The sequence below is a fragment of the Cyprinodon variegatus genome, unplaced genomic scaffold (assembly GCF_000732505.1).
Source record: "Cyprinodon variegatus isolate N-32 unplaced genomic scaffold, C_variegatus-1.0 Scaffold231, whole genome shotgun sequence".
Taxonomy (NCBI): Eukaryota; Metazoa; Chordata; class Actinopteri; order Cyprinodontiformes; family Cyprinodontidae; genus Cyprinodon; species Cyprinodon variegatus.
Window position 1 is genome coordinate 999,746 of NW_015150684.1, and position 13,598 is coordinate 1,013,343.

Below are 13,598 nucleotides of genomic sequence, written 5' to 3' on the forward strand. Positions count from 1 at the left end.
TAGTTTTTCTCTTAATATCTGCATTGCATTAGATGAGGTAATTCAAAGGGTCATTAAGGTGTTATCGGAATAAATATGTCTGGCTCACCTCTCAGTGATTGGTGGAATCCCAACGCTTCAAAAAAGTTATTTTTTTTATACTATCTAGATTGATAGATATCAATTAAATCTCTTGAAATTGGAACAACTGTTGGTGTTTTATAATTTTTTAGATAATTTCTTGTTGTCTACCGTTTTTTTTTTTTTTTTAACATTTGCTGGACTTAAAGGTGTCAGTAGTAAAAAAATTAGGTTAATCTATTCTATTTAGAAAAACGTCAGTCTGATTTGGATGTTGCTTTTTTTGACCTTAATAAAAGGCTAAGTGAAAATGCCGTTTTATATGTACTCAGATCTGATATTGAAATTTGTTTGACCATCTGTAACATTTAAGGGTTTTAAAAACAACAAAAAAGCAGATAATGATCACATATTCAGCTGTATTCATTGGAAACACTCAACCAATCAATGTATTCATTATTAAATAGTGTATAGGAAAATACAGACATTCCTATGTTTTCATTTAACCAACTTATAACTGCTGATGGGGGGAAAACATATCAAATGCAGCACTGTAAAATTTCATATTCTGAGCCACGGTATGTTTTTATTTTTCCACAAAGAATTTACTTTTTTGTAAATTAGCATTACAGAAATATTATTGTTATTATTATATATTATTATTATTATTGAAAAGTTTATTTAAGGTCAGAGATGTAGGCCTCAGTGTGGAACTGAGATATTTAGAAGTGGACTGTAGCAACTTTTAAAGGCATGGCAACAACGTTACGCTCAAAAGAACCAAGGAAGAAAAATACTATTATTTTAAAATGAAATAAATGATAATTATTTCCACGTGGCTGTCCTCTCTTTTCCTGTATTTTGATGTCTATGGGTTTTTGTGATGGTATTTTCTGATTTGTCCCTTTTTATCACTGGAGGAGCTGCAACGAGCAGCCTTCAAATGGCCTTCTTTTCTCTGCTCCCTCTCTGAATTCTTTATTCTCAGTGGAAAGCTTCTCTCTATTTTGCAAAGAGCTGCAAAAATTTTGTCAAAACAAATGGGCAAGGGAAGATAAGGCCATGCCAGACCTTATATGTGAGTGCATGGTGTCAGTAATGGTGTGTACTGATGTGGCCACTAATCTCAACCTCTGACCACTTCTTGTCAAACTCCCATCTTACTCTCAACACAGTGAAGCGACCCCAGAAGCAACCAGTCTCTCTCAAGTAGGTTAGAGAAAGATGAGTTCCAGTTGTGCTGGGTTGCAAACTGTGTTGGCAGATGTCTTCTAACCCTTAAACAACATTAAACACTGACCTGACTTTTAGCACTTCTTCAAGTTGAAGTAAGTTTTTTCTTTTTTTCCCCATCAAATCAGGATGTTTATGTAAGAACAATGGTGAGTTCTGCTTTTGAGAGCAACAGTGTTTTTTTTTTCACTAATTGCAAAATTCTCTGTTTTTGTTAATGTTTTTTTTTCTTTTTTTATTTCACATCCATTAGTAACAATATCACTCAGTGTTTACTTAATAAAGTGAATGGTGAGTTGTTACATTTCTAAAGTTGGTAAGTTGTTCATTTTAAATTTGAAAAGGCAACCCATCAAACATATATATTTTTTTCTTCAACAATGATTATAATAGTTATAAACTAACTTGGAAACCATTTAGGAAGGTTCTTTGTTCTGTATTTAGGCTGTGATAGCCCATTACAAGCAGGAAGAAGACAAGTTGTAGCAACATAGTATTAGATATTTATGAGGAGTATCAACCTTGAGATTGTTTGTTTTTGAGAGAGTGCTTGTTGCTTTATTTATTGCTTTGACAAAAAAAAAAATACTCATGTCTTATTTAGGTGAGGCACCAACACAAATTGCTGGAAACTATATTTTAGGGAGATTTTAGTTTATACAACCTGAATTATGGAGACCTAAAAGCTTATATATCAGGCGTACTATATCTTGCATATTTACATTGGTTTCCATCCCCATATATTTGTGGTTATATAGGCAAGTCAGTGTGCTGCTGGAAAGTAGCTATTGTTTTTACAGAGAATAAAAGACTGAACCGTATTTGGCCTTGGAAACAAAGTAAAGGTGCTTTCATGGTTTGGGCCTGCTTTCCTGTCAACTTATCTATCCAGCAGCTGATCAGCTTTCCAGTTTGTTTAGTTCTCTCAACACTTACCAGCATACCCACTTTCTGAAAGGTTTATTTTCTGTTGTGAGATGGTCTTTTAAGATATATATATATGTATATATCGCGAGGGGTGCTGGTGCCTATTTCCAGCTGTCTGCAGGCGAGAGGTGGGGTACACCCTGGACAGGTCGGCAGTCCAACACACAGAAAAGCAGGATAAACAAACAACCATTAACACGCACACANATATATATATATATATATATATATATATATAATGACAGAAAACAAGAAAAGAGCAACATTATTTCATTTCCCTTTTCTATGGCTTCTTTTAAGCAAAATTTCAAAGTACACAATATAAATGGAATATCAATGTTATTCAATTTTACTTTTCTTTAACAAATGTAAAAAGAATGGATGCCGAATGTGCAGAGAACAGCAAGGACAAAGATTCTGAATTGTACATTATGACGGAGCCAAAAGATGGATGCTTTATGCAAGGCTCATTGCCTTCCCAGCATCCTCACTATTTTAGCCTTGATGAGCACGGATAATGTTCAGACACAGGCAAAGGGAAACAGCATAGCTGTAGTGAGAAGTATGATAAAAGTGCAAAGATTTGCAAAGGTATTACAGGAGTCATGTTGTATCAGTATCATTTGCTGCTACAACCTTTCTAGACCTTCTGCTGATACGAAATAAATTATGAAGTATGCGGATGTCGCCACCTGCTGTCAGAATAAGGGAAATGCGTTAATTTACTTTCATTTTGGCCTGCAAACACGAGATGGTGATGAAATCTAAATTTGTGTGTTTTGATTAAGTTGCAGATAGGCTTTTCAAAGTAAAAGGGGATATTTTTCCATACACAGAATGTACCAGCTGGGCAGTAATGTAATATCAGGCAGAAAGAATGAGGTTGCATGAGAATACCCTACTTTTCCTAATGATGCCATTTGTTTAGGCTTATTTATATGGATGTGTCATGTTTTTTAAAAGCTCAAACTTCTGATCTATTAATGCACTTTTTTAAATCAGCTGCTTATTCATAAAATCTCCATCTTTTTCACAGCATTACAACTGCCAAGTAAATGCTTTTCAAGAAAGACAAATATTTTTTCTCTCAAAAGCCTGATTTTTACTTTGAACTTATTGTTTCAGTACAGTAACACTTTGTTTTTTTTACCATTGCTCACTAAACTCACTGCCACAACTTACCTCCACTCATAACTTCACCCACATCACCCATCTATACCTCATCCCTTCACCCACCCAGACTCTGACAGCATCTACAGCACCACCCGCCTCAGCCTGTCAGATGGGTCAGAGGACCAGCTGGATCGCCTCCAGCAAGTGGAGCTGGCCAGGACGACCCCCATGTCTCAGTGGAGGGCAGGAACTGTGCAGGCCTGGCTGGAGGTTGTCATGGCAATGCCTATGTACATTCGCACCTGCTCAGAAAATGTTAAGAGTGGAAAGGTAACAGCAGCTGTATCTTTATCCCACTATTTATCTTAAACTGTGAAACTCTGAAGGACAAGGAATGGTAATGTATTCATTTGAACATTTTCAGGTTTTACTGGGACTAACGGATGAAGACCTGGAGCTAGGTTTAGGTGTTAACAGTTTAATGCACCGACGAAAACTCCGCCTGGCCATAGAGGATTACAGAGATGCTGAAAATGGAAGAGAGTAAGGATGGCTATAAAGACAATTTTTAAAGAAACTAATCATTATAGGAGATAATAGTGTGGGGGGGATCTGTTGGTGATTTAAAGTAAAAACCTCTACAAGCCTTTCATCTAAGATCTCAAATATTCAATTTAATAACTGAAGTTTTCCCCAGGCAGGATGAGACCCACTTCATACTTTAGATATTTACCACTACAGTGATTTGGCCACTGTTCCTTGTCAGTACTAATTATGTTGACAGATGAGTGTCAGGTCTTTAAAATTACAATAAAATAGGATGCTCCTTTACTCCCTTTTTTGAGGATTACTGAGCTGTCAGTAAAGCAACCTAAATGTATAAACATGAACCCTTTTTTTTTCTTTTCCTTGAAACTGACACTAATCAGAATAAGCTTTTTATATTGTGATATCCCTCTCCCCTATGGAGAAAAAAGTTAACCAAATATAGGTTTAAAACTCAAAATGACAAATGAAGGCTATTTTCTGTTCCACCTGAAATAAGTGATTATTGAAGTGTTGCACTAGAGGCTGATGATAAACACCAAAGCCCTTCTAAGCTGGAATATCCGGAGTTCCTGGTTAAAAGAATGTTTAGGAACTCTTAAAAGGAATCTCTCAGTCCTGTGGAGTGAACAAAAGCCCCTCTGCATTTCTTTAGAATATTAGTCTTGGAAATGCTATCTGTAATACCTTTATTGCAATTTTCTCTATAAATAACCACATTTTCTGTTGGTAGGCTGTCAAAGGCTGCTGATTTGGATCACCACTGGGTGGCCAAGGCTTGGTTAGGTGATGTGGGATTGCCTCAGTACTCCCAGGCTTTTCACACTCACCTGGTGGATGGGCGCATGCTGAACTCTTTGACTCGCCGTGATCTAGAACGTCACCTCAACATCACCAAGAAGTTCCATCAGGTCAGCCTGCTATTGGGCATTGAACTACTGCAGTCGCTGGATTTCAACAAAGAGGTGAGCCAGAAAAAATCCTCTAGCAGAGAATCTGCTTGGATGTGTTCAGGCCGAAAACTTAAACGAAAGCTTCCACTTTGGTAAAAGGTGTTTGTTAAAATAATATTCCAGGTGCTGCAGGCTCGCCGGATACAATGTGAGCATCAGAATGAGGATCTTCTGGTCTGGACGTCTCATCGTGTCATGAAATGGATCAAAGATATTGACCTAAAGGTGTGGCAGCACACAAAAAACAACATCAACGAAATGCTATTGCAGACCCCGCTTAAGGAAAAATACACAAGAAAGAAAATAAATATATTTATAAGAAACTTAAAAATTTAAAAGCTTGTTTAAAGTTTGGTGACAGCTTTTTAAAAAATTGGTTGTCATAGCTGAAAAAGCTTCATCCCCAAATTACAGTTATTTTTTTTCTGACAGCTAAAAGTAGTTAGTAGTTTATTAAAGGTTCAGGAAATGAGGATATGATTTTAGCAACACTGAGAAGTACTGATGAGCAAAAGAAGGATTTTTAAACCAAATTTCAGATATAAGTTTTCAACTTGAATAAAATATCAGGATGTGCAAAACAGAGATAACCCATCTGACAAATCTAACACCTGGATCCATAATTGCTGACAGATTAAAAACATTATTTGACAAGTAACACACTAATGAGGGGAGTGCAAGTGTTAGGCCTAAAGACAATAACTAAAAGTAAAATCTAAAGGTATAAGGATTGCAAACCTTTACGTCATTCACCTAAATGATGTTGATTATATCTTAACAGTTAGTCTTAGCTTAATATTTTAGTTATCAGAGACAATTTGGACAGAGAAGCAAAAGAGCTTCCTTGTATGTTCTGATACTTTAATAGTTGAGTTGTATAATTCTGATTACATTCTTGGCATTTTTGTTATTTTATCAATAGTCTTTGATACGAGAGAATTACGAGATAATGATTGAAAGAAGAAAGCCATGATAATACCTTTAATACCTATAGTAAATCTTATTGAAGCCAAACTTGATTTGCAATAAGCATAAAGATGAATAAATATGTTTATCAAGGTCAGTAAAACAAGATATTTTAATATAAGAATGAGATTAAAATTTACCTTCCCTACTTTAACTTGAAAAGCCACATGTGTAAGATGACATCCTCCTTGTTCTTGCTTGCAAAACAAGCTTTTAAAAGACTATAGTCCACATAAACCTTTGTTCTTATAATAAAAAGAAAAGATATTCAAATATATAATTTTTTAAATTTCTGCCACCAGGAATATGCTGACAGCCTCCTCAGTAGTGGAGTTCACGGAGCTGTTATGATACTTGACCCCACTTTCAACACAGACTCCATGGCTACAGCATTGGGAATCCCCAGCAGCAAACATATGGTCCGCAGACACCTTGAGGAAGAGATGATGGCACTGATTGGCTCAGCCAGGTGGGAACGAATGCACATGTATATACAGCACATGATGCAGTTAAATAGGCAATGTACAGACCAGTTCCTTTTCAGTGTTTCAGTGTTGAGCTGTGTCATTCTGAGGAGCTGGATTTCCCCAAGATGATCCTGTGTGTGAAAATGTACTAGCATCTAAATTAAACAGACATTTTCTGACTGTATTTTTCTAACCTTAAAGAAAATCTGTTCAAATAACCAGATTTTAATTTGGGGGAATTTTAACATCCATATGCGTAATCTTATCAGAATATAATGAAAGGAAAAGGAAACAAAGGTAATGATTTCCCTAAAATCATTGCCTTATACTGTAAAAATCTCCATGTTCTTTTTAACACAATTAAATATATTTTAAATGTGCCACAGTGTGCCAGCTTGGAGGTTTCATCGCATACTTATGATGAGTCTAAGCCTTTTGTTCAAAGAGTTTAGTCAATTGTGTCGCTGATTTTATGGTTGATACATCCATCTTTGTCACCTGTTAAACTGTCTTCAATTCATTTATACCTATACCTCTCTCACTTGTGAAATACATTATATGTCATCTATTATCCTCAGGCTCCCTTGCTTATATTTTCCGTGTGTTTTAACTTTAATTGGACCTTCTATATTCGCTATGATCAATAGAAGTTTCAGAACAAATGACGCAGAGCCTTATACTGACGCAGAGCAGTTTGTGATCCTTGTACTTATTCATCCTAGGCAATTTTTCAGACTACTGTAGTACTCGTCGTCGTCTGCTTCATCCAGGACAGGGTTGTGAGGGCAGCAGTCTTAGCTAAGACACCCAGACTTCCCTGTCTGCAGCTACCTCTTCCAGCTCTGCTGGGGTGAAGCCTGAGGCACTCCCAGGCTAGCAAAGAGACATTACCCTCCAGAGTGTCCTGGGTTGTCGAGTTGGGCTCCCTCCAGTGGGACATGCCTGGAACATCTCCCAGGAAAGGCGTCCAGGGGCCATCGAAAAACAATGTCCCGGCCACCTCAGCTTGCTCCTCTCGATGGGACAGAAAATGGACTCTACTTGGAGCCTCTGCCGCATGACCAAACTCTTCACCCTATCTCTATGGGAGTGCCAGGTACCCTGTGAGAAAGCTCATTTCCGACTCTTTTATCCGGGATCTTGTTATTTCGGCCATGATCCAGATTTCATGACCATACATGAGGCTAGGAATGTTTACCAACCGGTAAATCAAGAGCTTTGCCTTTTCCTCATCTCTCTCTTCACCAAAACACACTACATCCTCCCTCACCCTTGAACAGGACCGCAAGATACTTGAACTCCTTCGCTTGAGGCAGGAACTCTCCCGGAACCTGAAGGGGAAAAGTCACTTTTTTCCAGTCAAAAACCATGGCTTTTGACTTTCAGGAGTTTATTCTCATCCCAGCAGCTTTGCACATTCAACCCACGAAGCTTTGCCACAGTAGAGTTTTTTGACCAACTCAGAAATTTCAATCTGGGGGATGACCAAATGCAGCACTTGATTTCCTCTTTCACCACGGTGGGCATATCAGCCAGATTGATTAGATTCTCAAAGTATTCCCTCCACCATCCTATGAATTCCTCTTTCTGGGTCAGCAGCTCCCCGCTCCCACTGAAAACAGTGTAAGCAAAGCACTTTCCCCTCCAGAGGCACCAGACGGTTTCCAGAATGGCCAACTGAAAGTCTTAATCCATGTATTCTCTTAACTCCCCCTAGGCCCAATTTTTTCCCCCTATGTGACACCCGGGCAGCAGCAAGAATTATTTTTTTTTTTTTAAAGATTGACTTTATGATACCTACTGGCTGCCTCAGAAGTCCCACAAGCCATCCAAGTTTGATAGGATCTTCCTTCAGCTTGACACGTGCCTTACTGCCACAGGCCACCACTGGGTTTGGGGATTGGCACTACAACAGGTACCGCAGACCATACAGCCACAGTTACAAGTGGCCCTATTGACAATGGAGGCAGGGAACGTGGCAGACTCTATGTCTCCAGCCTCCCCGAAATCTAGGAAAAGCTCTCACTGAGGTGGGGGTTGAAGACGTTGATGACTGAGGGCTGCAACAGACGTTCCTTGCAGATTCTCACTACTTGCTTGGGCCTGCAGAGCCTGTCCGGCTTCCACCTCTTCCAGCTTAACCAGCTTACCACCATGTGGTAATCGGTGCACAGCTTTGCCCCACACCTGAGTGTCCAAGGCGTGGCCGAAGGTCAGAAGATACGACTACAAAGTTGATCATCAACCTCTGGCTTAGGATGTCCTGGTGCTAAATGCACAGATGGACATCCTTATGCCTGAATATGGTTTGCATTATGGACAATCCATGAATCCAAGTCTAATAATGAAACATCACACAGGTTCAGAGCTTTTGATACTGTTATTCATAATATTATTGTATCCTGATAAGAACACTGGGTAAGGTTAGTGGAGCTGCAATGGAATTCTGGAATGAAATAGTGTTTTCTCTGTGTCTACTGCCTTTGAAATATTTTGTGGGTAGGCATGGTCTTGCTTCCCACAACTTTGCTGATGACTTCCCCTAAGTCCTGCTAGTTCTCCCTGTTCCATTGTACCTCTATTAAATGCCTACAAGGTTTGGGTAGCTTCAAAATTTTAGAGTTCAATTCAATTCAAAAATACTTTATTAATCCCGTAGGAAATTAAATGTTGCAGTAACTCATAAGTATTTTTCTAAACAGGTTTTGTAAGTGTTGATAGCTGTGGGCAGGAAGGATTTTTTGTATCAATTTGTTTTGCACATGATCTGGAGAAACCTCTTAATGAAGACACTGTTGTTTAAAACTCTTCTGAAAAGGATGCTCACTGTTGTCCATAATGATCTTCACATTATGAAGAATTCTTCATTTTGAAATAATCTCGAGAGGTTATAGAGGAGTTCCTAAAACAAAGCTGGCATGCTTAATTAGCTTGTTGAACTTGTTAAGTCATTATCTCTTATACTGTTACCCCAGAAGATGATGGCAGAAGAGATCAAGCTCTCCACAACAGACTTGTTGAAGATATGCAGCATCTTTTCTTGCAACGCTGAAAGACCTAAGCTTCCTTAGAAAGTACAATCCGCTCCGTCCTTTCTTGTAGATGGCTTCACAGTTATGTCTCCAGTCTAGTTTATTGTCCAGGTGAACAAGGTATTCATACTCCTCAGGCAGATCTACTGCTTTTCCTTTGATGTTAATAGGTTTCAACTTGTTCCTGTTTTTTCTGAAATCTACACTCATCTCCATTGTCTTATTGAAATTCATGATCAGATGATTGTTTACACATCATGACACAAAACAGTTCACCAGCTCTCTATGCTCACGTTCTTGTTCATCTTTGATCAACCCAATGACTGCAGAGTAATTCCAGAATTTCTGTCTGGTACTGGGAGTCGGAGGTGAACAGAGTAAAAAGGAATGGTGAGAGTATTGTCCCCTGTGGTGCTCCTGTGCTGCTGTCTACATGATTAGACAGTTGACGAATATAATCCACACACTGCTGTTTGCCTTGTCTAACAGTGGGTATGTTGAAGCAGGTCTTAGTCTCTCTAGGTCCTTCATGATATGGGATGTCAGGTCAACAGGTCTTTAGTCACTGAGGACTGTTGGCTGAGTCTTCTTTGTTACTGAAATCCCACAGAGCTGCTCTATGCAGGCTGTAAGGACTCTGGTGCTGACATCATCAGGCCTGATGACTTATTACGATTCAGTCTCTCCAGTTGCCTCTTTACTTTACTTCTAGAGACAGACATGTCTCTAGAAAAACAAGATGCTGCTTGTTCATGAACTGAACCTGTTGAAGAATGTATTCAGGTTATTGGCTCTTTCCAGACTTCCATCTGTCTGACCANCCTTTTGCTTGAAGCCTGTGATCATCTTCATACCTCACCTGATATTGTTCTGCTGGAGCTTGTATTCCTGTCTCTGCCTTGTTGCCTCCTTGCTTTCTCTTATCTTGATCTTAAGTTGCTTCTATATACTCCTCCTTAGTTCCCTGTCTTCCTTCTTAAGGGCTTGTGTTTACTTGTTAAGCACACAGAGTTACTTCAAATTACTTGTGATCCATGGTTCATTATTTGAGAAGCATTTCACTGTTCTGGTAGGGATGATGTTATCTACACAGAAGTTATGTAGTCAGTCATGGCATTGATGTCCTCTCCGTGTGGCTGAAACAGTATTTTCCAGACTGTAGCCTCAAAACAATCTTACACGGCTACTTCAGCTTGCTGTGACCATCATCTTACAGTTCTTTTTAATGCAGGTTCGTCTCTTATAAAGTGGCCTTATACTCTGAGCAGAGAAAAACAAGATTGTGTTCTGATTTCACAACAGGAGGTCTTACTTCTACTCCTTTTTTACTCCTTTTTTCAAAGGAAAAACTAAAGCCATGAAGTTCAGCCATAGCTCTAGTCATTGAAGCTCGGTGTTGTTGAACCTTATCTCTGGTCTAAATGAACGTTTTTTGTTTTTTTTCTTCAGTTGGGGTAGATATCTAATCTAAAATCAGCGCTAACCAAACCTGACTTAGAGGAGCAAGTTTATGCCTTAATAATAAAAAAAAAATCACCTTGAATTTTCCTATGCACTTTATATCAGGGTTAGTCAGTTCTGCTTTCACGTCTCATACTGTGGCTTGACTGTCAACAGGGTCTGACCATGTTTCATTAGTTTCATCCTCTTTTCACTGGCTCCCTATGAATCACATAATACATTTAAAAGCTTCCTCTTGACCTATAAATCCCTTAATGGACTTGGACCTCTTTATTTTTCTGACCTGCTTCAGCCTTGTGTCCCAACTTGGCATTAAGACCATCAGAACAGCTGTTTTTGGTTTTCCTCAAAATGAGGACAAAGCTTAAAGGTGAGATGCTTTTTTAGTTGTGGCTCTGACACTCTGGAATACCCTCCCTTCCAATATTAAACAAGCTTCTTTAACTTTGTTTTTTAAGTCTGTTTTAAAAACACAAGTGTTTAATGGCCGTTGGACCCAGTGTGAATCATTGCTCGTATTTTTTTCCTGTGTCTGTTTTTGTTATAATTCATCCTTGATGTTGTGTTAATATGATTTTTCTATTATATGATTGTTATTATTTGATCAAGAATTTGATAGGAAAAAAAAAGATTTAAAATAATAAATAAATATGAGTTTGATTTTGATTATCAACAAGGAGTTGGAAGATAATGCATACTGCCTCGCCCACTGTTCTAATCTGTCTAATCTGAATAAGAATCTTGTTTTTAACCAATTATTCCAGGATATCTGTTTTCGGCTGAAATTTAATAAACAGTATGATCACATATGACAACTGTTGACAGTTTATTTGTACAGGCTGTACAAAGGTGCAGGCTGCCCTCTGCTAATGTTACTTTTCATACTGTTTTCTTTCTATCGGTGACACATTTTTCTTTCTATGTTTCCCTGTAGAGCAAATGCACAAAAAAGCTATGATCATCCAGGTGTGGTAACTCCACCAACACCCCTTCGCCAAAACTCCCTGACCCGGCCTCCCAGCACTAACAACCGACACAGTGAGGACGAGGGCTCTCTAAGACGGAGAGCTGTCAAGGTGTATTTCAGAAACAAGTGCTTGATCTGAAGTGCATTTGATCTGAAGCAAATAATTTTTGGTTTGACTGAAGGAGTTATTTTTTCATTTTATTTTTTTTACATTGTTGTATAAATCAAAAATAAAACCCACCAAACAAATGTTTTGGTTACAGCAAGGGATGCAGGAAACTTTGGGAAAAAATATGGATTTGTCTTTGGTCGCGTTTATTTGCACTGATCTTTTTTTTTTTTTTCCTGCTTCAGCCTCCAATTGGGTTTAGCCCAAAAAGCAGAGGAGGGCGGGACCTGAGTTGTCACAGCAGCTTTGGCTCCTTACCTCGGGAAGTTCGAGATCACACTCCCCCCAGAGTTGAAGGAAGCCCGATCCATGGATACTCCAGCATTGAGATCACCAATGTGTGATGTCATAACAACTAAAATTGCAGTAAAAAAAATTCTGAGCGTTTACAGGACATATTGCACTTTGTATAAAGAATATGTTTCTTTTAAAAGTTTCCTAATTTAAGTAAATTGTGGACAAGTGGCATTTTGCAGTTTTGGATTATTAATTTTCTTCGCAACTGTCAAAACCCAGATTCGAAAGAAATTTGTCATCATTTGTGTAAATGTCTTTAATAGTTGTTTTACTTTACTAACTCTAACAGTAAAAGTGACTATTCTTCTAAATAAACTGATTGTCTGACTCTTTATACTCTCCTGTATAAATACAGACTGCTTGATGATAAAGGTTCCCTTGTAAGTTACTCTTGTTTTGTTCAGTTTAACCCTTTTTTCTAAATGTGATAAAAAAAAAAAGAAAATGTCTAGGTTCTAACGTGTACAATTTATTTTCATGTTGTACATTTGAACTATTTTGTCTGAAGAAATGTAGCACCTCCATTGGAGTTTTATACTGTCTAGTAAATGTTTAAATACTAATAAAGAATGACTGTTGTAAAAAAATGAAATGAAAGTTTTTAAAAATGGAAGAAAGTTTCTGAAGATTAAAATAAAGATCATATTTCAAATACAGCACATTTACTGTGAATGTGTTTTTTTTAAAACAATATAATTACACTGCACATAACAAATTTTTCACATATTTCCCAAAAAACATAAAACAAAAAAACTTAATTTCCTTTTTGATGATGTCATTGATTAAGTAATAACCTCCCAAGATGTTGGAAGATTGAACAGGACTGGAGCATATTCTGTCATTGTTTGACACTGAAGAAAGAAATAAGGTGTGTTTGCTAAGCAACTAAAAGAAACTAAAATCTGCAGCTAAAAGAGTACTTGATCTTAAAGGAATAGTACACCCAAAACATGATTAGCCTTCATTTTCTACTCACCCCCATGCTGAACAACACTCTGGAGTACTTTTTTGATATCTCAAATGCATCTGGAGATCTGGGAGGCTTCTTGCTGTCTGCTGACATTCAAATAATGGAGGTCTATGGTGCCCGAGACAGAAAGGTCCATAAAAGTCCACAAAAAGTCAATTAGAATGTTTTTAGAGCATAAACAGTAGTGTATAGGATTTCCTGAAAGCGCGCACCTGCGGAAGCCGGCAGACCAAACCAGATGAAAGTGCGCATTCAGCGTCTGCTCTTCCAATAATGCAAGCGTAGAAGAAGAAATGTGCTGTTTACCTGTGCAAAGAAAGAAACAACGAAAGAAAAATGTCTGAGGACTTCAGTGTTGAGGAAGAGCATGAGTTCTTTGCCGAGCTGAATGCGCTGGTTTGGTCTGCCGGCTTCCGTAGCGTCGTGATCGCGCATGT

The 13,598-nt window shown here is 38.1% G+C and overlaps 2 protein-coding genes across 2 annotated transcripts in view; both read left to right on the plus strand.

Annotated features, from left to right (window-relative positions):
• The window catches only part of LOC107088875 (kazrin-like), a 229,573-nt gene extending 225,975 nt beyond the window's left edge, over positions 1 to 3,598 (plus strand). Inside the window, exon 12 of the transcript XR_001481401.1 lies at positions 3,461 to 3,598. The gene's annotated coding sequence lies outside the window, so the exon portion shown is untranslated. The remainder of the gene's footprint in view (positions 1 to 3,460) is intronic.
• LOC107088876 (kazrin-A-like) lies at positions 2,542 to 12,759 on the plus strand. The gene is made up of 7 exons (XM_015381330.1): positions 2,542 to 3,663; positions 3,758 to 3,876; positions 4,613 to 4,844; positions 4,956 to 5,057; positions 6,101 to 6,267; positions 11,693 to 11,834; positions 12,080 to 12,759. The coding sequence occupies exons 1-7, from the start codon at positions 3,562 to 3,564 to the stop codon at positions 12,236 to 12,238; spliced, it is 1,023 nt and encodes a 340-aa protein (XP_015236816.1). The 5' UTR covers positions 2,542 to 3,561; the 3' UTR covers positions 12,239 to 12,759.
• Positions 12,760 to 13,598: the final 839 nt, after the last annotated feature.

Excerpts from the sequence above, each read along its gene's own strand:
- LOC107088876 (XM_015381330.1), top strand. The coding sequence starts at position 3,562 with ATGTCTCAGTGGAGGGCAGGAACTGTGCAGGCCTGGCTGGAGGTTGTC. Across the intron at positions 5,058-6,100 it reads TCAAAGATATTGACCTAAAG|GAATATGCTGACAGCCTCCT; the intron begins GTGTGGCAGCAC and ends TTCTGCCACCAG. Across the intron at positions 11,835-12,079 it reads TAAGACGGAGAGCTGTCAAG|CCTCCAATTGGGTTTAGCCC; the intron begins GTGTATTTCAGA and ends TTCCTGCTTCAG.